General features: G+C 51.2%; 6 protein-coding genes across 6 annotated transcripts; 5 read left to right on the plus strand and 1 right to left on the minus strand.

Annotated features, from left to right (window-relative positions):
* Window positions 1–138: 138 nt before the first annotated feature.
* Window positions 139–2514, plus strand: BCR38DRAFT_456102 (PLC-like phosphodiesterase; the record flags this gene model as incomplete). The annotated part of the gene is made up of 2 exons (XM_040861872.1): window positions 139–1997; window positions 2334–2514. 2 exons carry the CDS (start codon window positions 139–141, stop codon window positions 2512–2514), a joined length of 2040 nt encoding a protein of 679 aa, XP_040717920.1.
* Window positions 2325–3226, plus strand: BCR38DRAFT_154453 (uncharacterized protein). The gene has a single exon (XM_040853741.1). The coding sequence runs from the start codon at window positions 2575–2577 to the stop codon at window positions 3100–3102; it is 528 nt and encodes a 175-aa protein (XP_040717921.1). The 5' UTR covers window positions 2325–2574; the 3' UTR covers window positions 3103–3226.
* A 4219-nt stretch (window positions 3227–7445) lies between these two features.
* On the plus strand, window positions 7446–8751 carry BCR38DRAFT_426617 (uncharacterized protein). The gene is made up of 3 exons (XM_040859784.1): window positions 7446–8217; window positions 8271–8385; window positions 8452–8751. The coding sequence occupies exons 1-2, from the start codon at window positions 8119–8121 to the stop codon at window positions 8367–8369; spliced, it is 198 nt and encodes a 65-aa protein (XP_040717922.1). The 5' UTR covers window positions 7446–8118; the 3' UTR covers window positions 8370–8385; window positions 8452–8751.
* A 1328-nt stretch (window positions 8752–10079) lies between these two features.
* On the plus strand, window positions 10080–13286 carry BCR38DRAFT_387781 (uncharacterized protein; the record flags this gene model as incomplete). Its single annotated transcript, XM_040857518.1, has 7 exons — window positions 10080–10376; window positions 10442–10473; window positions 10524–10578; window positions 10630–10844; window positions 10915–11957; window positions 12013–12140; window positions 12200–13286. The coding sequence occupies exons 1-7, from the start codon at window positions 10192–10194 to the stop codon at window positions 13284–13286; spliced, it is 2745 nt and encodes a 914-aa protein (XP_040717923.1). The 5' UTR covers window positions 10080–10191.
* Window positions 13287–19266: 5980 nt separating this feature from the next.
* Window positions 19267–22541, plus strand: BCR38DRAFT_426629 (uncharacterized protein). The gene is made up of 4 exons (XM_040859785.1): window positions 19267–19888; window positions 19947–20000; window positions 20065–21730; window positions 21786–22541. Exons 1-4 carry the CDS (start codon window positions 19673–19675, stop codon window positions 22211–22213), a joined length of 2364 nt encoding a protein of 787 aa, XP_040717924.1. The 5' UTR covers window positions 19267–19672; the 3' UTR covers window positions 22214–22541.
* On the minus strand, window positions 22542–23723 carry BCR38DRAFT_426633 (uncharacterized protein). Its single transcript, XM_040859786.1, has 3 exons — window positions 23426–23723; window positions 23136–23348; window positions 22542–23043 (listed from the first exon to the last, which is right to left on the minus strand). Exons 1-3 carry the CDS (start codon window positions 23460–23462, stop codon window positions 22946–22948), a joined length of 348 nt encoding a protein of 115 aa, XP_040717925.1. The 5' UTR covers window positions 23463–23723; the 3' UTR covers window positions 22542–22945.
* Window positions 23724–24697: the final 974 nt, after the last annotated feature.

Here is a 24697-nt window from a genome sequence, read left to right on the forward strand (position 1 = left end):
GTGCGGAAATCCTCCGAGGACACAGAGATGGACGCGCCGGCGAACGCTTTGACGCTACGGCGCCGCCTAACCATGAACGCCGCCAATGGCGTGCACACCCTACAAGCTCTCAAGAGGGCAGTCGACCTGGCCATGTTCATGTCCCCGACCGTTATCCACCTCCATGGAGATGATGGAGATGGACCTGGTGACACCAGGAAGGACATTTACTTGAGCGCCGCCATACAAAAACACTTGAGAAAGCAGTACGATTACTTGCGAAGGGGGGAGTTGTTATTATCTCGTGAAAAGTTTCAGGACTTTCTCATCCACAACCAAGGCGAGACAGCACCAAAATTAAACCAGGAAAGGTACAAATTCGAGCAATTCCTGGAAGTTTGGTGGCTCAAGTACGGGCTTGAGGCAGAACAGCCTGCATCAATTGAAAACAAAGATCTATCGAAGCCCATCAGCAATTACTTCATCAGCAGCAGTCATAACACTTATCTATCCGGCAATCAGCTGTCTGGGAGGAGCAGCGCTGATGCGTACACAAAGGTACTTCTTCGAGGATGCCGTTGTGTGGAAATTGATGTATGGGATGGGGACTCTCCTGACTCAAGTCCGGACAGGTCCCCCAAATCGCGATCGAAACAAGACCATACACGCCATCTTTCCGGCAGCAGTCTCCACAGCGCTGCAGCGACTCTGATGGATGTAGTGGAGGAAAAGTTCAAGCATGCCAAAAACTTGATAGCCGAGGACCAACTCCAGCCCGAAGCCCGTGCCGTCACCTCCACACCAGCAGACCTGCCCGCATTTGGCCGCGAAAGTGTCTCGAGTCTGGACCCTTCGACTGTCTCGGACAGGCTAGAATCCACTCAGTCACGGCCCAGGTCGAAACAGTCGTTCCGCAGGAATGAGCCCATCGTTATGCACGGCTATACTCTCACATATCCCGTTGGTTTTCGAGAAGTCTGCAGGGCCATTCGCGAGAGTGCGTTTGTGAAAACCAGCCTCCCTATTATTGTCAGCTTAGAAGTACACGCCGATCTCGAGCAGCAGGAAATCATGGTGCAGATCATGAAGGAGGAATGGGATGGATTGCTTATTGACAAACCTCACGATAGTTGCCCTAAGGGTCAAATGCCAAAGCTCGGGGACCTCCTCAACAAAATACTCATCAAGGTCAAGAAAGCAGCCTCGAATGTGGATCTGTCATCGACGATGTCTACTTTGGCTCCCAGTTCAACGCTGGAGGACGATGCTTCAGGATCGGAAGATGAGAGACTTGGTGCTCCCGCCAAAAAACCCAAGTCCGTGATTGGAGACACGCTCGGTGCGCTGGCTATCTATACGCATAGCGAGCATTTCAAGAGCTTTGACTCGCCTGCTGCCAAGGTTCCGTCGCATATTTTCTCGATAAGCGAGAAGAGAATATTGGAATTACACTCGACCAAGCACAGTCACATGTTCACACATAACCGAGACTTCTTCATGCGTGCATTCCCCAAGGGGTTGCGCTTTGACTCATCGAATTTGGATCCGTCACTGTTTTGGCGGAAAGGAGTCCAGATGGTGGCGATGAATTGGCAGTCGTGGGACGAGGGCATGATGCTCAACGAGGCCATGTTTTCAGGTGAGAATGGATGGGTGTTGAAGCCACCAGGCTATAGGAGCGAGGACGTGGCGACGTCGCAAGCCGATGCCATTCCTCACCGCAGTCTAGATCTGCGCATCACATTCCTTGCTGGCCAGCACATCCCGCTGCCAGAGGGCACCGGCATTGGTATTTCCAGTGGCAACACGAGGTCGTTCCGTCCTTTCGTCAAGTGCGAACTGCATGTCGAGAAGCCCGAGGAGCGGTCTGGCGCCAGTATCGAGGGGGGCGGCCGCGCGCACGACGAGTGGAAGCAGAAGACAGCTCCGGGCAAGACGGATCATCCCGACTTCGGTAGCAAGAACATCATGGAGTTTGTTGGCATTCCGAAGGTGGTGGAGCAGCTTAGCTTTGTGAGGTAAGGATTTTCCGTTCTCTTGTGTCGTCACGTTCTCTACCCTATCTTGGCGTTGTTGTCCTAGGCCATCTATCACAAGCTTGCCTACATGACGATCCGAAATGTCGGTACTCCACCCACCATTACGGCCAATGAACCGCACGTAGCATGCTGTCAAGCGAGCAGCAGGTTGAGTTGGCATGCGCAACGGTCCGTCAATTCACCAGCAGACGGGAAGGAAAGCTGCTTTGACGTCTTGGCCTGCAAGCGCAGTGTAACCATGGTTGCAGATTAGCCCTAGGAACTTGTGCTACTCCCATTTACCTTGCCCTAGCTAATGCATATTCCTCAAACCAGGTTCAAAGTCGAAGACGACGCTCCCCGGCTCGTCAGTATCAATCGTGACCCCTTCGCAGCTTGGGCATGTATCCGTCTCGACCGCCTGAGGCCGGGCTACCGCTTCATCCACCTCATCGACCCCAAGGGCAACCCGACACGTGGTGTCATTTTGGTCCGCATCGAAAAGGTCCTGCGATGAACCGGGAATGACATGACTGCATGGTAACACGGCACGAGTTTCTCGGAGCAAACTTCGGGGATGGGTTCGTGTTGGCGAGAGGCGGCCGACCGTGTTGTTTGCGCAAGGCTGCAGATTCGTCATTTTCATCCACTCGGTTTTCATATTTTTTGGCCTTTTATTTTCTCCATCTGGCCCCCTCTGCGCTGCTGTCCCCAACAGATGGGGACAAACTGCATTTTATTCGTCACTCGTATAGGGGAACCCCGTAGGCTCGGAGTTTTATTCTCATCAGTCGGGTACAAAGACACGAAAAAGCGGGCGACGGGCATATCTGTGAGAAATTGGGAATTGTATCATCGCGCTGCACAACTACTCGGGGGAAGAGTACCACCACCTTCGGGACTCTCGCGTCGGAGACGCTGTCATGACGGAATGTATGTCAGTCTGATGATGGAGCAACAGGACAGGCATCAGATTGATGGGACATCAATCATATCTGTTACAGTCGTCAGTATTTCTCTTGATTTGGGATACCCAGAATTACACCACAGGCACCAACTGTACTGTGGTGTAGTCGTTGTTGACTTTGGACACCATGGGCCATGATCATCATCTATGTTTCAGAGTATGTTTGTTGCATATACTTCGAGGAGGGCTTAGAGAATAATGATTCAACTAGTATAACACAATGAGGAACCCTGATTCATCCGATATTCTATTCTGGTACTTTGTACGAAGCTGCGTTCGTCACTTGATTCTTCATAGACAAGGTATCCGTCCATCATGACTTATCTATCCGGCATACACTTGACATATTGCTCAGCGGTAACTCGGTCTTCTTGCCTTGGGCAGGTTGCCACTAATAAAAATTTGGTATCGAAGACCACGGTGGACGGACGGAAGTCAGCAAAGTCATGGCATACCGAACACAACGAATGCCCCGGCCAAAGCGCCGGGCTGGGCGGGCAGGCAGTCCATCGCACCCAATGATCGCGGCGAGCGAGATCGGGCTCCACTCGCGGCTCGCTGCAGCAAAAGGGCACACAATGGGCTGCTGTCAAAGACTTGGGGCTGTTGACCGAGTGGAAACCCCAAAGTGTTCAGTTCGTCGCGTACATACATGCATACAAATATTGCGCCATTCCGGGTCTGAAGGGATTTCCAGACCCTCTCTTATCAACGTCATTGTCACGAGATGCGGTTGCATGTGACAGGTCGTTGGGAAGCATAGAAGAAAACGAGAAAAGAACCGGAAACGCCTGAGCGAGCGTCGGGTGCCGACGGATTATAAGCTGGTCTGTCCTGATGCCACTAGGAAATGTCTGACCAGTGTCCCTCACCGTGGAACGGATGTCTTGACACGAGGCAAGATACTCGAGGTCGTCTCATACAGTTGTAGCTGGTCGTTCGATAACAAGACAGCCTATCGTTTGTCTTGTATCCAGGGTCTGATTGATGAAGGTCGAACCTTCCCAAGGGGAAACAGTCGGGAGAGCTGAAGGTAGTCGTCAGCGATCAGGATCCTGATAGGCCTGTAATTGCTGATGGGAAGTTGCTTTTTATTTGGATGGAAAACCCCACAGGCCCGGTGACAGCTGATTGCTCCGGCAAACGATGACTCTGTAGCTTCAGCTGAAATCGTTAGTTCGTGGAGAGGGGTTGGCTGCGCCTGTGAAAGAGCCCGCGAAAGTTATTGGTCCATGGCTAGTTATCAATCAACAGTAGCACACTGGAAGCAAGGGCTGAGCCAGTCAGCCCACTCGGGGTAGGGTTACTTATCCGTTCCACAAAGTTGTGGTCGTGACTCGACGTACATTTGGGTATCGAATGACTAAGTAGAGACAATCATGACGATCTACCTGAGTCTGTCTCGACCTGCCAGTCCCCGGCTGCGGACTCAAAAGCAACGAACGTCACCGCGTTTGAGGTCCTTGTTTTCTCAGGTAACCTGCAAGCTACCTGTCATGAAACGCTAGGTTGAGGAGACTATTGGCATATGCAACATGCAGCGTTTTTCTGACCCTTTCGACACTAGCTGACGGCTCGCTGCAAATAGCCGCATCAGGCAGTTCTGCTACATTTGATTGGAGTCAACGGCTCGGGGACACAACAGGGGGCACGTACGATGTGCCTTACAGCGAGCCCAACCCTGTGACCTTGCCATGTCATTGTTTAGTTGACTACGACTCGACGTGATCGAAACTTCGCCACTGTTGGCAGGAACGGGACGGGAGCTCCCTCGCCATCCGATTCGAGACTTGTCCAAACGAACGACAAGTCACGTACGCGAAATAGGGACTGTTGCACGATTCTCTTGACCGGAAACGCGGGTCCGTTGTTGCTGGGTGCAAAGCGGTGTGTCGGCAGGCAGGTGATAAGTCAGCATTTTGGAGTGTCTTGATTCGTCCCGGTGGTCTGGTTCTGTGGTCAGCAGGTTAGAAATGGTCTGCGGCCGTCCCCGGGACCGGGTTAGACCTAGTGGCGTCGCTAAGCCATGAGTATATCCCAGCGAAAATCAGGCCGAGCTGGCTCGATGCCATGTGGTTTGCATGCGGGAGCTAGACTCTTGTTTCCGTTGACAATGGATAGGCTGCAGCAATGCGGGTCCCCCAGGTGTGATACATCACAGCTACCCTAGGGCTATGTACATAGAGCCTTTTCATTGCGGAAATGTCTCCCATACTTCCTCGTGGTCTAATTTTCTGGCTTGACGTTCACTGCGGGACAGAATCAGATGCTTGCGATTTGAAAGTCTACGCGAGATTCTACACCACACCAGGTATCCTGTTTGCGGCCAAATTATTTGCAGACCGTGAAGTCGCATCCAAACATGCCATCAATATACTAGATGGCATGAACGGTGGCCAACGCCCCCACACCATCTACCGTCTTGCAGACGCTAGATCTTGGAACGATAAATAGATCCCTAACATCGCATCGTACGGATGCCAGATGTTCCCGCCTTTCCTCTGCAAGCCCATCTCCACTATTTCACCTCTCAGGACTCAGGAGCCAGGACTGCGGAGTGGTATCCGAAATGATACGGATAGTCGTGAGCATTGACAAAGCGACATATCACAAACTGTGATATTAAGTCAGACCGGTTGTTGTTTCGTCATAATGTCATATCGATGTGATTTGCCAATCAGTAGGCAAGGGCATCACACATGAGCTCCTGACATGAAATAATTGTAGTATTGGCGCAAACCCAGCATCAGTTCATCCAAGATCCGGCTCGCCGGTCTCTGGGACCCTTTCAACGACGCCAATCTCGATATCACCCTCAATCTCCCTGTACCGGCGATCCCATCTAGGCTTGGGATGCAGTTTCCGTCAACCGGGATCCTTGCAGATTGCAGAATGCTGGTCTTCTTACAAAATAGGCATGGTCTGCCGTCAAGTCCCGCCCCAAAAATGATGTGTCACAATCTTCTAGCGACCTAGTAACCCAACCAACATCCCAACTCTCAGCTGGCAATACTTCACACATATAGCTAGCCTACTTATCTGCCGAAACGAGACAAGCATGGCAAGGACGTGGAACGACGGCCATGCCGGTATGAGTATTGTCGCTTGACGACCCGATGTTATTGCAATGTCAACATCCGGCCATGATCCGCCTCCGCGAAATACAATAACATGATTATTCTCGGCAATTTCTGCGAATGGTATCCTTGTAGGAAGACTCGACTTAACGCCTGGATAGCAAACTCGCCTCAAATATGACACCTCAGCTCGGATAAGAAGACGCTCGTTTGCTCCTGTTTCGCTTCCCTAGCCGCACCAATCCTCTGCTCTCTCTCCTACAAATTAGCAACGAGCCGAGCAGGTAACGAGGCAACGCAGGCTAGCACATGCGATACCCTGCAACCACAACTTGCAGCCTGTCTGTGGTATATCTGCAACGCAGTCTGGACCACACGAGTCATGCGGACCGCGCTAGATAAAATTGTTAGTCGTATACAGGTAAAGAGGTGTAGTCTGCGAGGCACGCATCTAATACCTCATTGGGGTAGGAAGCAACACCGCCGGGCGTATTATTGTCAATCCGATAGGGATAAAAAGCAGACTGACTCCGAAACCCGGATATTATTATTGGTTGAGATGGGGCCGGTGAAGATGAAAGTCTTCTTGGTAGTTCTAGAGCAGGAGCAGCCCCGTGTAGATCGCAGGGTCGGGACAAACACGGACTCGGTGTCGTTTGGGCTATTAGCTGCCCATGCTGCCATGGCGTGACCGACTCGGCAAAGTGGCAAGCGGTTGGTCTTGTGGAGAATACCAGGTCAAACGAGTCGAACAGTGACAATGAACCTGAGCTGTCGTAAAACATAAAATAAAAAGACCAAAGCCGACGGCTTAGCCCCTAGCAAGTCCACGTTTGAGAAATTGAACGGATAGGCACAGGAAACCTTGAAGTCCACTGACCGAACTGACAGGCTCTTGTCTGATAAGGATAACAGCTTACTTGCATATACGTAGCAGGATATGGGCTATCTCGATATCGTCGTTGGTTTGCAATTAATTTTTCTCCACTGAGGGACAATGGTTCCCAAGTACCAGGGTCAGGCAAACCGGAGCCCTGCAACGATCCTGGCAAACCACGCCCGATGCCAAACCTCCGAGGAGCAATCGACATCGCAAACACCCATTTTGTTTTTCGCTCCCTTGCTATTTTCCTGCTGGCCTTGCTGCTGGCCCTGCTGCTGACCACGATGATGCATCACAAATTCATCGCACCCCCCTAGTCCCGGAGACCCGATCGGACCTCCCGCGTCCAGGCCAATAGAGTCAACAATGTCACAATCAACATGACGAGACAATGCTAACGGAGACGCTAATTAAGATGCCCCGAGGCGGATGGAGCCCACGTGCGTCTTGGTTCTTGACTTCTCCTATGTTAACCCCACCTGCGTTCGTGCGTTCGTGCATCAATCGTAAAAGTGCTGGAAATACTCTCATCCCTCTCTCGGCGGATTCGAGTCCAGAAAACCCCATCTACAACCAGGGCTTTATTGCACACACACGCACGCACGATGCCAATCGTTGGCGGTCTGGCAGGGCCTGCTGCCCACGATGCGTAGCCTGTAACTAGCCTTCCGTGACATGGTTTCCATGCTTCTATTCCTTCCACACCGGGTAGGGTAGTAGCAGCAAGTACGTACAGGTCAATCAGACGGCAGGCCTACGGGGAAGTGACAAGGCGCATTTGCCGTAATCGGTGCGGGATCGTTGACGATTTATCAGATTGAAGTTTGTTTTCCTCTTGGGCCCTGCTCACCGGGTCTGCTTTCCGACGTCGAAGGACAAGACCCAGAAAATTATAAATATAAGACCAAAACCTCGTTCCATTTACTACTTCCAGTACGACACCATATTTCCATCCCCTCTCCCCATCTCCTCGACTCGTCTTCTCCGTATTCTCAACGTCTCATCTCCTACTCCCTCTTCCGTCCTCACAGCATCCACGTGCTTCCGCAGCACAGCTTGTTCAGCCCCTCAACACAACACAACACAACAACACACCACAACACAACACCACACAACGCAACACCACATAACACAACACAACACGCCGCAAAACACCACAAACACCGCAACGTGGTTTTCGACAACGCATACAAGATGGCCCCAACCTGCAGTCCCGGTGCTTCTTCAGAGTCCAAGGCCAGACGTGTTGCCACGCAAGCTTCAAACCACACCTGCCCACGTGTGGACGAATCGGTACGTAGCGCTGTCTCAATTCGCACCGAATCTCATCTGACACTATTCTATAGGCTCCCGGCGTTCAGTGCCGCACTTGCAAAGCGGCTGGAAGAGAACAATGGGTTCTTCCCGGTCGATGCTGCCCGGTTTGTGGTACACCGGCTATGTGAAGAAACACAATTACACGTTTGTCTTCCCTTTGATGCTACCCTCACCGGTACTCGGTCTCTCAAACTGACCACAACGACGTAGGACCTTTGTGTTCATTGACCTATCCGTATTGGCAAACCATTTCTTCGCAGGCTATCTGAGGGTATCTTTTTAATTCTTCTCGTTGGGAGGCGTTTCAGGAAAAACATGTTCTGTGGCAATGATCATGAATTGGACTGGGGCAAGTGGTGAGGGCGGGCGTTCTACGAGAATAATCAATCATGGGAGTCAGGTAAGGTGCAGAAAATGATTTGGGGGATGTCATTGGCGCAGGGGTTTTTCAAAATTTGCTTCAGATCTCATCAAGATCTGGGCGGTGTATTATCAAGTATCATCTTTCTGTCGATCGTGTCCAAGTCTCCGTAGTGGGGCATTTGGTACAGCGGCAACAGAATAGCTTCGTCGAAAAGAATCAGACCGGCATATTTTCAACTCCACAACGTCCATCTCTATTTTCTGGTACTTGAATCCCAGCAAAGATATCCATCATCTCAATCTCAGCATATCGATTCAAAGAACGGATATAACCGAGCATCGTATCGTATGATTGGACCCATAATACTCGGCATTTACCATCTCCACAACCTTCCCAAAGGACATCATAGTTCCCCGCAACCCGGAGTCTATTTCTAGAGTGATAGGAGATTGTCGGAATGACCTGATACCCTAGGATAATTATCAGGCAATTGCGTATTTCCTCAAGCCAAGGCCTCCTTCGTATTCATCGTATTCGAGACTACATGTGAGTGCTCTCACGAAAGGCTACTCGAGGACATTAACACTTTCCCACAATGTCTAGGTCTATATTTGTCGAGTTACGACGAGGACGACGGGTCATATGCATGTAGCTGGGTTATTCTATACGTGGTAAGACGCGAACTTCTAAAGTCGGCGCTATTGCTACATGGCGAGAGAGAGTTTGAGATGGCGTTACTCACTAATCGGAAATAAGCCAGGAGGGATGCTGCTGCATGTTCTACTGGCAGGATATCGTGAATGTTTCAACAATGGACCGTACTGACTGATCTGAAACCCTCATAAACGGTTAGTGTTCTCGAAGGTGCCTTGGGGCCTCGACGAAATAAGACAAAGTTCGGTTAGCGGGTCGTATAGGGCAGTGCATACGCACGAAGTATACAAGCGATTCAGAGACGTGATTGGCATGGGAACCCAGCTCAGTCTGTCACATATCTGTCGGAATTGCCGCACTTGGCCTGCCGCATTGAAGACCTTTCCTATAGAGTCATTGACGTCTGGAGGAATCTGCAGCGAGCCCTCCACTTTATTAGACGACGTCTCAACCCACCCAAACAAGAAATGCCATCGACCACGCGAGCCATGCATGTCGATAGCAGATGCCAAGACCCAGATGCTCAGAGATCTGCGCTAACGCACGATGGAGCTTCCAAGCAGAATCTGAGTGTGTCCGATTCGCTCCTTCCGGCTCGAATTGTGTGTAAGTAGCCAATCGTTTAAAAGCTGAAATTGAAATACTACTTTAAAGTACCGTAGCTCCAATAAGACCGTCTCCCAGAATCACCCCAGTCTCCTTTTCGGCTTAGGGGCACAGCGGCGGCGTTCATTGTCGAGAAAAGCACTTGCCGTCTGGTGGTAGCATTGACTTTCCCAGACTTGGAAGCGGCTACGAACAAACGCACTTGCCGGGATCCCCCACCACCGCATTCCCCGTCGACTGCCCGCTTTTGCCGGCTTCTCCGCCCAGATGCCCGATTTCACTGTGAAAAAAGGCATTGAGGCCCGCGACGGTCGCCGCAGGACTTGATGATGACGGAGCAGAATGGAATCGACATTCTGTGCGATGCTGCAGGGTCGGATCTCTTGCTAAGCGACTGCCTTGCGCCGTCGCCAACCGTCCAACAGCCAGCGAAACGCCCCAGGCTTGCCACCGACTCTTCCTCCGCTGGACCATCGCATGTATGCCAAATCTGTAAGCGATTGTACGAGAGGTGTGGATTGCCCCATTACCAAAGGCGCAAAGGTCGCGTTCCGGACTGGCCCTAATTCCTAGCAGAGCCGACCACTTGACAAGGCACCTGCGATCACGTACGTTGAATGTTCCCGGGTTGTGGTCCATCACTCTAACTACCTCGCAGATGAGAATGCCAGGCCCTACCAGTGCACTCGGTGTCCCAAGAGGTTTAATCGAGCGTTAGTGAAATACCTGTCTCTTCGCAGCTCTGTTGACTGATGCTCCTACAGTGACCTGTTGACCCGGCACGAGACAACGCATGACCGAGATGACGGGGCCACGGGCCGGCCCACCATCCGAAGGGGTGATCGCGCTGGTCAAGCATGTCTAAATTGCGCTTCTTCCAAGGCCAAATGCGATGATCAGAAGCCTTGCGGTCGATGCCGAATTAAGAATCTGGTTTGCCAAACAGCCTCCAGAAGGCTTACCAGTGGAGAAATTGATGGTACGCAGCCGTTGGTTTCTGCATTATATGCAAGTTGCATGCTACATGGTTATACTAACTAAACAAGCAGCCCACTCGGCTATGTCCACGTCGGATAGCCTAGGCTCGACCAGCCAGTCTGGCATAGGAACCGGGAACACGGCGCAGACTAGCCTTGCCATGGATCACAGAATGCCATACCCAAGTACTGAACCTGCGTTCACGGATCAGGCGGTCGTGGCAGCGTCGTGTTTCCAGGATCAAATGGCACAGCCTACACCCCGTGTAGGTGGCACGACAGACGATGCTTTTGGCTTCAATTCAGCAGTACACACGTTCCAACAAGACATGGACTTTTCAGCTTGGGATTTAGACTTCGACAGTTGCAGCATCCCCCAACTAGCATTTTCGGGTCTTAGTCCGAGTCCGCAGGCCTTCATTACTTTTGCGCCAAAGCAAACTCGCTCAATGCGAGATCCCTCGAGGGGGCATGCTGCTTTCAAACGGTCACCGTGGCTTTGGGAGCCAGAGGCCAAGGATAACCTCGTACGAGAACAAGAGGGTCTGGTGCTCAACGAAGAAACCATCTCTAACTCGCCAGCATACGAAAAGATGCTGGCATCGACTTCGGCCCGGCTCACCATGCTCAAAATGGAGTCTACCCAACGAGACAGGCTCTTCGCCATCGTCTTGTCTGAACGCAAAGACCCTTTAAAAATACCTTCATTCCCATCATTAAACTTGTTAAACTATTTGCTTCAAACTCACTTTGTGCAAGATGATTATCAAACAGATAGTTGGATCCATGCTGCTTCGTTTGACCCATCAGTATGCTTGCCGGAACTTTTGGCCGCGCTCATCGCCAGTGGTGCCGTCCTGTTCGCCGTGCCTGCAATATGGCAGTTCGGGCTTGCTCTCCTCGAAGTTGCTAGAATGGCACTCTCATCACTTGTACGAACTATCGAGGTTTGGCTTAGGAGCTCTGCTGACTGTGGGCAGTTTGAATCCAACAACGCGCACACGAGGGACATCCAAGCCCTACAGGCGTTTATGCTCAACTTGGACATTGGGTTATGGAGTGGGTTTAAACGTAAAATGGAGATTGCAGAGAGTTTTCTGCAGCCTTTGATGACTGTATGCCATCATAGCAACAACTATTGCAAGAGTGGCGCTGACTAGACTATACTAGATGTTACGGCGGGCTGGGATGTTTTCTGCTCCTATAGACACACCGGCATTGATACCTTCGCAATCGGATTCCCCTGTGGTTCTCGACTCCAAGTGGCGAAGTTTCATCAAGCGGGAATCATACAAAAGGTACGGCTAGGCTATTGTTTATACCACCCAAGCTCCGAACCTGGATTGACGCCCCTTAGACTCACGTTACATCTGTTCATACACGACGCCCAATCTTCCGTCGGCCTACAGAAGAACCCGCTTATGTCTTACACAGAGCTTGGCTTCAGCCTACCAGCCAGTCGCGACCTTTGGAAAGCAGCAACGGCCGAAATTTGGCGAGAAAACTATCTTCGAAAAAGGCCGCTCTCTTCTGACGCCACAATACCACGAGTTTCCGAGATCCTGCACTGCACCACCTTGCTCGATACGCTGGAAGATTTCGTCGACGTCGAGCTCTGCTACTCTGCCATGCTATATGGCTTTTGGGGTCAAATCCATACCTACCGCGAAGCCGTCAAGTTCTATTCCGCTGGTCTGCAGGGCTCTCATCGAAATGCCACACACCGACTTTGGATCATCTCTCAGCACCAGGAGCTGTACCGCGACATCCGCGACTTTGCGACACACATCGAGAGCTCCCCAAAACTCGCACCCCAATTCTCCGTCGTCGCCGAGCTTTTCATGATGATCCTCCACGTATCCCCCGACGACATCCAGCGCTTCGCCGGGAAATACGGCGAGGAGGAAGCACGCCGTGCGGCCGTCACCTTGGAAGACGGATGGGCAAGGATCCAGGAGTCCCGGTACGCCGTCTGGCACGCGGGTCAGGTGTTCAGGATCTCCCGCCTTTTGCCCCCTGCTTCACTGAGGGGATTCAACGCCATCGCCGTCTACCTAGCCTCGCTGACTCTATGGGCCTACGGCATTTTGTCTTGCTCCCATTCTACACAGGCGCAAGACAACCACGAGATATCGCCCCCGTCAAAGTACGTGCAATTGGACGGGGACGAGAGTCGGGACGTGCGGGCGTTCTTACAGCTGGACAAGGGCGTACCCATCATTACCCGGAACGGAGATGTCAATGCGAGCACGGAGTCGCTGTCAAACCCGGGGATGGTACTAGATATTTCGAGAAATTTGTTCCGCAGTAATTATCCGGTCATCAATGAGCCGTTACCACCGCTGGTGGAGAGTCTGAGGAATTTGCTGATGGATCTGGGAACGGGGCTGGCGGGAAGGCCTTCAAGAGTTCCTAGTCGGGCGGTGAGTGAGGATCGACAGTAAGTATGATGATGATGAGTATGGGTGGGATAGGTGAGGCGTCAGAGATTTTATGTCGTCGCGTTTACAACTGGAAATATCTCACTCAGGATACTCGTGGTCTGATGGCTACCACTTCTGTGCCGTTATTGTTGGGCAAGCAACGGGTGGTGGGTTTCACTGGCAATATACAATTGCATACTTCTGTTGACTGCACTTGATGTTCAAATAACTTGCTCGATACATTTCGACATCCATAAGAACTGCTCAACACCGAGCTTCACCAAATGTCTTCGCTTGAGGGCCAACGCAAACTTGGTCAGAGTTGAGTCTATGTGCTGTGTCCATTAGTCCATCTACATATGAAATGAAATGTCCTTCTCGATGAATACTGCTATGTACTTCCTTCCATGCCTCCAAATATTTTGGCAGGGATGGTGACTATTCTACCGCAAAGTTGGACAGTATGAATACCATAACTTGCTGCGATGCAAAAGTCGTGCGAGACGAGGCAGGCTGGCAGACCCTCAAAACGTGACGGTTTACGGTATTCATCAATAAAGCTTCAGTGCTTAGGCAGGTAGCGTGAGGCTGCCGTGCCTCATTATATGTAAAGGATACTGTAGATGAAGGTCTGCATATATGGGCATTGGTATTTTGTCTAGTACGTTTGGTACGCCTTATGCGGATCAACGTCAGTAGTAGTACTATTTGCGAAAGCTTCTGTTTCCGAAGGAAAGGAAACAGAGACAGAGAAACGGACCCCATGATAGTAGACAGATTGGGGTATATCACCAGGCGTGTGACGGGCTCACTGCGAAACTATACAGCTCAACATGGCCAAATACTGTTAATTATCTAACTGAGGAGGAAAGTAAAATAAGCGAGTTTTCCGAGAACACAAACTATGTTTTTATATGCTCTCGATGGTTCCTTTGTTGGATCCGGACGCAAGGTTCTTGCAGCTCCGGATCCCATTTCAGGCACAGCCTGTCACAAGGCGGGAGGTTCGATTCTGGATGGCGTACATCACGTACATGAACCAGTGGATACAGTCAATATGTGTGACATTTTGCGCCGCTTCTAATACTTCGACGAAATACAGTATTCAAACTTGCTCATTCAGGCCGCTTGAGTAGCAGAGTGTCCATTCCCGCGTCCTACGTCGATAGATATAAGGGTCTTTTTATATAAATAATCATGAAGAAAGAATACCTTAAAGATGTAGCGGTTAAGCCAAATAGATGATATTTTAATGTTATAACGGCTAAGCCAAGCCCACTAAATGTACAGCTTATGAAGCGAGTGCATATGGGGGTCAAGTTGTGTGTATTGGGAAAGTTTGATTATTCAGCTGGCTGGCTGGCCGAGGGCCCTTTTGGCCTATCTATTGCTACAGAGTAACGCCCCTTGGGGCCATATATCAGCTTAACCGCTAAAGACTTTAACATGAAAACGTATTAAAGATTGACTAGTATAAATTAGCGAAGTTATTTAACACTACAGGAGAGCCAGTGGTCAGTGGGACTATCGTAAGGTGGCTGCTAGGACAGGTTCAGGGCCCGGATAACTCGATCTTGTCATGGGCACTTTGTTGGTAGGTTGAGAACCAACGTAGTATGGTAGTGAACGTACCGCAGTCGCTAATAGAGCGAACCGACCAAGTAGCGTATTCATTTAGTCCAGCCATTAGGGCACGGATTGACACACGGGAGTACTAGTAGCGGTACTGGGGGCTTCGAGCCTACGGCGTACCTAATAATAATAATAACATTATCAATATTTAACTAGATATCAACGTTATACTTATATTTATTACATAATAAATTCATACTCTATGTAATGTTGGACTTGCAAAATTACTATTTACAAAGTTCTAGCTCTACTTTTAGGCCGAGTGTATTGAAGGTCCTTGTTACGCAGTGTTTGGGAATGCAGACCTAGCGTGTGGGAATCGACACTCGGAATAGCGGAAGGCCCGACGATCTTCACAGCAAAAACAGCAGCAGCTTACTAATAATAAGAATAAACTTGGTCGATTCAACATCACTATCTTGAATATGTTTGAGATCCTAGCGGATCTGGCAACAGCTAGCTTTAGGCTGGGGTACTACCCGGAGCGCTTCCGCTCAGCGAGGGTGGTTATTATCCCTAAGCCTAATAAAACGACAGCTCAGAAGCAGACCCCTGGCGGCTGGCGCCCCATTGCCCTGCTTAGCACGGTAGGGAAGGTAATAGAGACGGCGATGAGCCAGCGTATCACCAAAGTAGCTGAGGCGGCCGGCCTACTACCAAACGGCCAAATGGGTAACCGCGCTGGGAGGTCCACCGAACTGGCAATACGTATAGTTGAGGACGTGGTCTATACGGCGTGGAGACGCGGGGGCATCGCCTCGCTGCTACAGCTAGACATCAAGGGGGCATTCGATACGGTCAATTACAGACGGCTGATTTCCATATTAGCCCGGAAAGGCTACCCGGAGTGGGTTCAGGAGTGGGTACGCAGCTTCGTGGAGGATAGAACGGTACGCCTCCGGTTCGATGGCAAGGAGTCAGAGCCAATCCCCCTACGAGCTGGCGTCCCCCAGGGGTCACCGCTATCCCCGATACTGTTTATATTATACATTTCAACGCTGTACGAGGAGCTAGCGGAGCAGCATCCACTACTTTTAGTAGTCGGGTTCGCGGACGACACGAACCTGCTAAGCGTCGGCACCGATCCAGACACGACCTGCCGCCGGTTGGAGAGCGCATGGGCTACGTGTCAGCGGTGGGCAGTGAGGCACGGGATGGAGTTCGCTCCTGACAAGAGTGAGCTAATGCACTTTACTAGGGCCCGAGAGCCCTTGTCGCAAAGTATTCGCCTTGGGGACGCCACAGTGTCGCCGATAGTCTCAGCCAGGTTCCTAGGAGTCTGGTTCGACCGCAAACTGACGTGGCACGCCCATGTTGAGCGTGTTAAAACAAAAATGGCAACTCAAAAGCTAGCCCTGACAAAGCTAGTCAATATGTCGTGGGGCTGCGATCTTATACGGGCGAGGCTGTTATATACGGTGGTTATCCGTAGCGCGATTGCCTTCGGGGCGACTGCGTGGCATACTATAAGTGAGGAACCGGCAGGGCCAGCTAAGAGCCTGATGGGGATACAGAACGAGTGCCTCCGGGTAGTCTGTGGTGCCCACAAAGCGACGCCGGTTCGCCACCTGGAAGCAGAAGCAGCAATCCCGCCACTAGACCTCTATCTTAGTGCCCGGGCTGCTAAGTTTGAAGAACGGCTACGGCTTAGCGGGAAGAGAAATCTGCTTCGCAGCGCGAGCGCTAAAGCGTCACATATACTCCGGCAGGATAGGCCGGCGAAGAGGAAGCAGGCGTCGCAGCTACTCCGACCGGCAGGGTACACTATGGAGAAGGAGGCCCGGGGCTCCGAGTGGATGAGTGAGGAAAAGGAGGTCCCGGCTGCCCTCCTCGACCACTGGAGGAAGAGATGGCTCACCGGAGCAGAGCATCACGATCGCCAGCGACGCGCTATCGCTGAGGAACCGGAGGGCCCTTCGATGCAGATACCGAAAGGGGGCAAGTATTTCGGCCTGAACCGACTGGAGGCGTCTACGCTGTGCCAGATCAGGACGGAAAAAATAGGACTAGCAGCCTTCTTATTCAAGACAGGGGCTTTTGGCGTGTACTCGCCGCTATGCCGCTGTGGCGATGCCCCTGAGACGGCAGAGCACGTAATCCTCTTTTGCGGGCTGTTGGAAGGACCGAGGGAACGATTACGGGCCGCCATCGCACCACGGCCACTATACTCTCGCAGAGACCTCGCAACGGCAACAGGAGAACCAGTAGTTAGTGGGACTATTGTAAGATGGCTGCTAGGGACGGGTCGGACAGCTTCAAGGCCCAGATAGCATCGATCTTCTCAGGGGGGACTTTGTTGGTAGGTTGAGAACCAACGTAGTATGGTAGTGAACGCAACGCAGTCGCCAATAGGGCGAACCGACGACGCAGCGTATGTATTTAGTCCAGCCATTAGGGCACGGTTTGACATACGGGAGTACTAGTAGAGGTACCGGGGGCTTCGAGCCTACGGCGTATTTAATAATAATAATAATAAGAATATGTTTAGTTATTGTATTACTCATACAAGTCAAAGAACAGATTATTTAGGAAAGAACTTGAATAACCGAAGACCCGGGCACATATGGACACTGTTACACGCAATGTGGTCGAACTACCTCGGGCAGGGCTTGTACCAGGGTTGGTTGATTTTGTCGTCACCTTTGGACCGTTGTTCGATCACATCGATCGTCTGGGAAAAATTTGGCCGGTCCCTTGTCGAAGAAGAGATGCCACCATTGTTACACGCAATGGTGGTCGGATATTTGTGAAGTTGTAAAAGCATGTCATTCTATCTAATGCTATCGAGCACGAAGGTTGGACTTAGTCCCAAAGGGCTAAGTCACGTGGTAACCTTGATGGTCTTGGCAAAGCCCACAAAGGTTGCCTAACAGACACATTTTAGGACAGCGTGGATACACCATCTTAGCATGAAGGGATAAAAACATACTGATTACTCCAAATTTTACCTCTCCAAGTCTTAAGCTCCGCCTCATCGTGAGGTTTGTTTGAACTGATAACAAATGGAACAAACTGTAAGGGTCTCGGTATTATTGTTGTGTCCTCCCGGGTTTCAATGGGTCCTTGGTTCGTCCTAAGGCAGAACGCCGCAACGTTGTTGCATAAAGGCTGTGTGTTTACGGTAACGCAGTGTCGAGGTCGCGTTGAACAACGTCGGACACAAGAAAGTAAATTTTGTTTCTTATCGAAATTGATATTTTGTCGTACACCGGCTACTTGCGCCTGTCGATAACACTAGCAATCGTTTCTCGAAACAGTGACATCTCACTTTGATAGATCTGACACAGGAGAAGAGGTGGTTTAGTGTTGCTTCGTGAGAAACCTTGTCACGAAACTTACCCACGTGTAGAACCTATAGATAGAGAGGCCACATTCGCCGATCATACTTGGAGCCCATGAAGAGCAATGCAGTGGTCTGGCAATTCAATCACAAGCCTAGATGGTAACCTCGGCCCCTTTCACAATGCCGCTGCGAATAGTGGTTGAGAACTGGATGTATTTCAGATTCGCATTGAAATGTTATTTCAACGCGGAGACACGGGGCTTCATCAGATCTGCCGGGAGCCGTGCCCAAACCCCCAGGTTGTCCACTTCGGATCACGTCAACGCTCTGCACCCACTGTTTTGGCAGTACCATCCCAAGTTTTTAATGTTCAAGATAATATGCGGATGACGTCCCCTTGAAGATTCAGCACTGTCTGTGTATAGTGTCACCACGAAAGTGGATCAAATGATCCAATGTCAGACTAGCGGCCAAGAGAGACGATGCTTCAACCCTGGTCAGACGGGCCTCGTCGAGTTTACCATCCGAACTTCACGGCTGGGATATATGTCTTGCATATGGTCCTTAACGGTCACATGCATGGCACGAGCTCGGGTTGCAGATTACAGGGAGGATATTTACACGCTGTAATAGTCTTAATACCCCGTGGAAGTAGCCGCCCCAAAACGAAATGGCAGAATCAAGTTGGCATAAGTGTCGACGATGTCATTCTGCAGCTGTTGAAGATAAATATTGTCGTCGTGGGTTCCCTGTTACAGGCTGTTACAGGTTGACGCCTCTATATAATTATCAAATATTGATCAATATTGACAGTTCAGCCACATGGATAGTTCGAATTGTTCTATGTGAAGTTACCAATTCGAAGCTCTCACCGGTGCAACGCTAGGCGAACACCCAAAGCTTGGTTCCTTGTCTAAACAATCTTCGCACGGACCGAACGATGAGGGGATGCGCCCTACATGGCACGAGCATAGAGCAGCTCACCACTAACGGCCCAACCTGAATACAGTGCAGGTTACGGCCTTTTATTCTGTGGGGCTGTTACGTCGCAGCTTGAGCTCAGCCCCAATCTGCCTATTCTCGTCACTGGCCGTCAATCCAATTATTTGATCTTTTGTTGCAACCCGGCCCAGCAACTTCAGACCGTCACTCAAGAACTCGATTTTTGGATCGCATAACACTCCAAGACGTCCATCGAGCAGGTTCAAGGGAGCTCCTTCCTTAACGACAATTTTTGCCCCATAGCGCCAAGCTTCCGGCGACCTGCTGACAACGGCGGTTGCATCGAACATCTCTCTGCGCATCGCATCACCAAGCAACGCATTGATTCACCCCTCGTTACCACGTTTCACACATATCCCTCCCTAGCCGGGACTGCACCGCAGTCCGTCGACGGTACGGGATCGACACGAAGCGACAGCCGACCTCCAAAGTGTCCCTGTCATGAGCTTTCAACAACAAACACGCCGCAATTACACCGTCATCGCCCGACATGGCAGACTTTAGCCGCCAGTCCGTCGACCTCCCGGTCCCTTCTCCCCAACAACCCGCACAACACGACATGTTACTCGGAAACACACCTCACCCTGCCGGCGAGAGAAACGGCGCTGCCCGTCCAAGTAATGGAGCTGCAGCTGGAGCCGCCACAACCGGCGGCGGCGCAAAGCCCGAGTTGTCCCAGCAGGTCCAAGAAGTGCTCGCCTCCGATGTATGGCTGCCCAACAGTTGACTCCGATTGCCAAGTGTGGAGAGACTGATGTATCCAGATTGGAGTGTCTACCATGTTAGAGAGACTGAAGCAAAGCGTCGCATCTACCAAGGTATGTCGGCATCTTGATGGGCAAGCTGTTCTAGATCACAGTCGCTCACGATATATCACCGCAGGAATTCGCCCTATTCCTGAAGAAGAGATCCGCTCTCGAAGATGAGCATGTCAAGGGCATGAAGAAGCTGTGTAGGATGACGCAGGAAAACATGCGCGGAGCCGACCATCGACAAGGCAGTTTCGCACGGTCATACGAAGAAATGCTTGCCATTCATGACCGCATGGCCGATAATGGCCAGCAGTTTGCTGCGTCCCTATATCAGATGCACGAGGACCTTCTCGAGGTCGCTTCCGTAGCCGAGAAGCATCGCAAAGGCTGGAAACAAAGTGGGCTTGCAGCTGAGCAACGTCTTGCTGACATCGAGACTGCTATGCGCAAGTCTAAGACCAAGTACGACTCCCTCGCCGAAGACTACGACCGTGTCCGGACTGGCGAATCCAGACAGGGCGCCAAAGTGTTTGGCTTAAGGGGCACTAAATCGGTGGCTCAGCAGGAGGAGGACCTGTTACGCAAGGTGCAAGCAGCCGACACGGACTATATGGGCAAGGTGCAGGCATACCAATCTGAGAAAGCCTCCATCGTGTCTTCAACAAGGCCGGATGCCATCAAGGCACTGCAGGATCTTGTGCGGGAATGCGATTCCGCTACCGTTTTGCAAATGCAAAAGTTCGGTATGGTGGTTGCCTTGCGCGGGTCGTTACTATTTGCTAACATCACTCCAGCATCCTTCAACGAGAAGCTCCTTCTCAGTAATGGCCTTGTCATTAGCCCCTTGAAGAGTCAATCTAGTCTACCGGGTCAGCATGCCCGAAGTTTAAAGGAGGTCATTCAAGCTGTGGATAATACCAAAGATCTGGAGGATTATCTCCTTGGGTTTTACAGCAGGGTACCACCCAAGTCTTTGGAACCGAAGTATGAACGCAACCCGGTTCTTAACCCACCGACGAATATGTCCACGACACCGATGGCGCAAATGCACCAACAGCAATCGCACACTCAGCCGCAGCCTCAACCCCGGCCAGAACGGCAAAGGTCACCTTCCCAGGCTCAAATGCCGCCACCCGCCTCAATGGGATCTCGAACAGGTGCCTTTGATACGTCGTCCCCCGTGGGGCAGCATGCGCCTGTCCAAAGTCCAGGTCAAAACACGTCAGCCGCGCCACGACCAGGATCGCAACATGGACATGAGAGAAGCTTCAGTCACGGAGCTGTGCTGAGTCAGTCAAACATGCCACCTACACAACCATACAACCAGAGAAATTCGGCCCAAGCTGCCTCACCATCACACCAGCGATTTGCCAACGGTGGTAGTATGGGTAGCATGGGTAGTATGGGTAGTACTGGTGGCAGCGTTAGTCAGTCTGGGCCGCCTCAGCTTGGAGCACTCCCATTCCAGAGCCAACAGCCTCGCAGTCAGTCCCCGCCCCAGCAGACTGGACCTCCTCCCATGATGCAGAACACATCCCACCAACAGCCAGATTCAGTACGCTCAGTCTCACCACCTAGTACCGTAGCTGGGCCAGCTGCACCCAGTACCTCCAAATTGATGCAGGTTTTTGGCGTCTCGCTATCACGACTATACGAGCGTGACAGTCTGGCAGTTCCCATGGTCGTGTATCAGTGTATTCAAGCCGTCGACCTGTATGGTCTGGCTGTCGAGGGCATATACAGATTATCCGGCTCTCAGACTCATGTCCAGAAGCTGAAGACCATGTTTGACAACGGTAATTCCCCTATAATTCACGATAGCCGAAATATTCCGTATATTGACGTTTGTAGATTCTGACTCTCGCAATCTGGACTTCCGCAACCCCGAAAACTTTTTCCATGACGTAAACAGCGTGGCCGGTCTTCTCAAACAGTTCTTCCGAGATTTGCCAGACCCGCTCCTCACTGCCGAGCACTACAACGGCTTCATTGAGGCAGCTAGGGCCGAAGATGACATTGTGCGCCGGGACAGCCTCCATGCCATCATTAATGCCTTGCCTGACCCCAACTACGCTACTCTTCGGGCTCTGACGTTGCATCTACACCGTGTTATGGACAACTCTGGTGTGAATCGCATGAACTCGCAGAATCTGGCTATCGTGTTCGGCCCTACTCTCATGGGTACAGCACCTGGGAGCAACATCGCAGATGCGGGTTGGCAGGTCCGAGTCGTCGACACAATATTGCAGAACACGTATCAGATCTTTGACGAAGACTAACTAGAGTTCAACACCAGAGACATGTTATCAGAACCGAGGTTGAGATTTGTGGAGTAACTAATATGCACGCGGGGCCATTTACATACAGAAATGCGGTGACTGGGATCCGGAGCGGTACTGGTAGCCGGACATTTTTTTTTCTTTTCACGACTCCGTTCTTTGCGCTCATTTTAGCGGATACCAAAGCTAGATGTGAATTCCACGGCCTTTTCGTTCTTGGGACCTACTTGAGCATCTAGTTGGGCTACATGGGATACGTTGCCCTTGATGCTTCAGTTGATGATAGTGTAGCATAGTGTCTGAATAGGGATACCATTTCGATTTGAGCAACTGCCATCACCATATATACCGCCGTTATCAGAACCGACAAATGTAAACCTGGAAGCTGATTATGCACAAGAGTTTTCGCGATGTGAAAGGACGAAACGTCTCCTGACTTCGTTCTGCGGCCTTTTCCCCCGTAGTCCTACAATGTGGTATCAAAACTCGACCTCACTAAATATGATTATCGCTAAGCGCAGTATTACTCGTTTACCCATCTTATAAAACATCCAACTCTTAGCTGACCTCTAGTAGGTGTTGAGTGGCTCCCAATCAAAACCCGATTCCTCTGCCTCATGATCCTGTAGTTGTCCGACATCTCCATATAGCCTCCGCGTAATACACACTCTACGAAGTGTGGTCTAGAACTAGAGCCATCATTCATTTAATGTGCTCGTCCGCTTGATGTGCTTACGCGGCTGCCGGGGCAGGAGCTTCGGTACCGGTTCCGCGAGCGTTCGGGGGAGGGGGCATGAACATGGGCAGGTACGTGACAGCAAGGGCCATGACTGCGAATAGGAACATCAGTTGGTTTTCTTAAAGTTTTGACTCTGTCTCCGCGCGCGTATTTGCGGATGTGAATATATCGGGAGAAACTTACGCGACATGCCGATGGTGAAATAGCCCGGGGTGCTGGTCGTCTTGGTCGTCTCCTCGCTCTCGCCCAGCCAGTTCTGCACGCTGAAGACTACCGAGGCCCAGCCGATGTACCGGTTGCGCGTGAAGATTGCGGCCATGGGAAGCGTTGAGGAGAGGGTCGAGGAGAACTCGACGTTCTCGCCTTTGTTGGTTGGGGGTTCCTGATAGGGGACGACTGTTGGGCAGCGTTGCGAGGTTAGCTTCGCTATGACTACGGTACTGTGGGGAATGGAATTCAGAGGGTTGAATTACTCAGGTCCGAGCGACGCATGTCCTTCTTGGAAGCCATTGTCAAGGGATTGTGAATTGTCGATATGGCTGTGCTGGTTTCTAATCAAAGTACTGTCACCAAATGCTCCGTTGGCGGATTGGAGAGTGCGACGTTGAGCTACATGGCAAGTTCCGCCATAAGGGTCGCGCAGAGGTGTGGAGTCATTCCAAGCTAGGCGACCCGTGCGAGTGGGTTGGAAAGCTAAACTGCGGGGACGAAACCAAACCTTGAAAAACGTTGATCCGTGCTGCTTCTCTCTTTCCGGGCCTTGAATTGATTGAGGCAGTGTGCGAGTGCATGAGCGCCAACGTCGCCAGGTAAAATATGTAGCCGGCCGGAATCGCCACAAACACCCAACCATCGCATGACTTTCATTGTGACAGACTGCCAACTGCTATTGGTCACTGTGTGGGGTTGATTGTTTGCATTCCGTCTTCTTTCATCCTCCAATCCTCCACGTGTACACATACGCTGGACACGCCGAGTCGGAATTCACGATAATATTGGAGCCTAACGACTCGTGTCCCTGTTGAATGGTATGGAGGGGGTCAAGTGCGACGGAACGGTTGCGACCATCTAGATTGCAAGTGATACACAACATTACGCCATGCGATATGGAACAGAAAGTATTACTGCATCGAAGATCTCGACCGGGGAATGTCGAGCAGTCTTGGTAGCATAACTATTTCGCATGTTCCGCAGGTGCAACCACAACCGCGCCAACCTTCAATGGGCAATAGGCACCTAGGTATGTGCTTGTTTGCGACGAGTTGATGGCTCGGCATATCGACGGAGCAAAGATGCGATTTGTCAGAGATACTTCGACAATGTAATAATTGATATAATAATCAACTTGGTTATTATTCGTGTGGGCCAACTAAACTACGCGCGAATGAGATGGCCGTGGTCCCGCAGCCTCCCAATCTGGGACTGGCTGATAGGAGGACATGTGGCCCTGGCATATCACCATTGACAAAGAACGGTGGCGGCCCGAGTCTGTCAGCAGGATACCTACCGTAATGATAGGTCAGCAAGGAAGAGGTCCTGATAGGCTTTGATGACAGATGGTCAGACATATTCCTGTTGCCAGGTCCCACGACTACGAGTTGCCTTCCTGAGGAGGTGCGGTGGTCACGTCGTATCGCCATTTTGGGATGATTTCGTAAGTAGTTCAGTTAGTGGTAACATGACTCGACCATCTATCTCCTCATCCAACATGAGATGCAAAGGAGGCAGCCTCAGTGCAGGCAATC

This window comes from Pseudomassariella vexata, assembly GCF_002105095.1.
Source record: "Pseudomassariella vexata strain CBS 129021 chromosome Unknown BCR38scaffold_4, whole genome shotgun sequence".
Taxonomy (NCBI): Eukaryota; Fungi; Ascomycota; class Sordariomycetes; order Amphisphaeriales; family Pseudomassariaceae; genus Pseudomassariella; species Pseudomassariella vexata.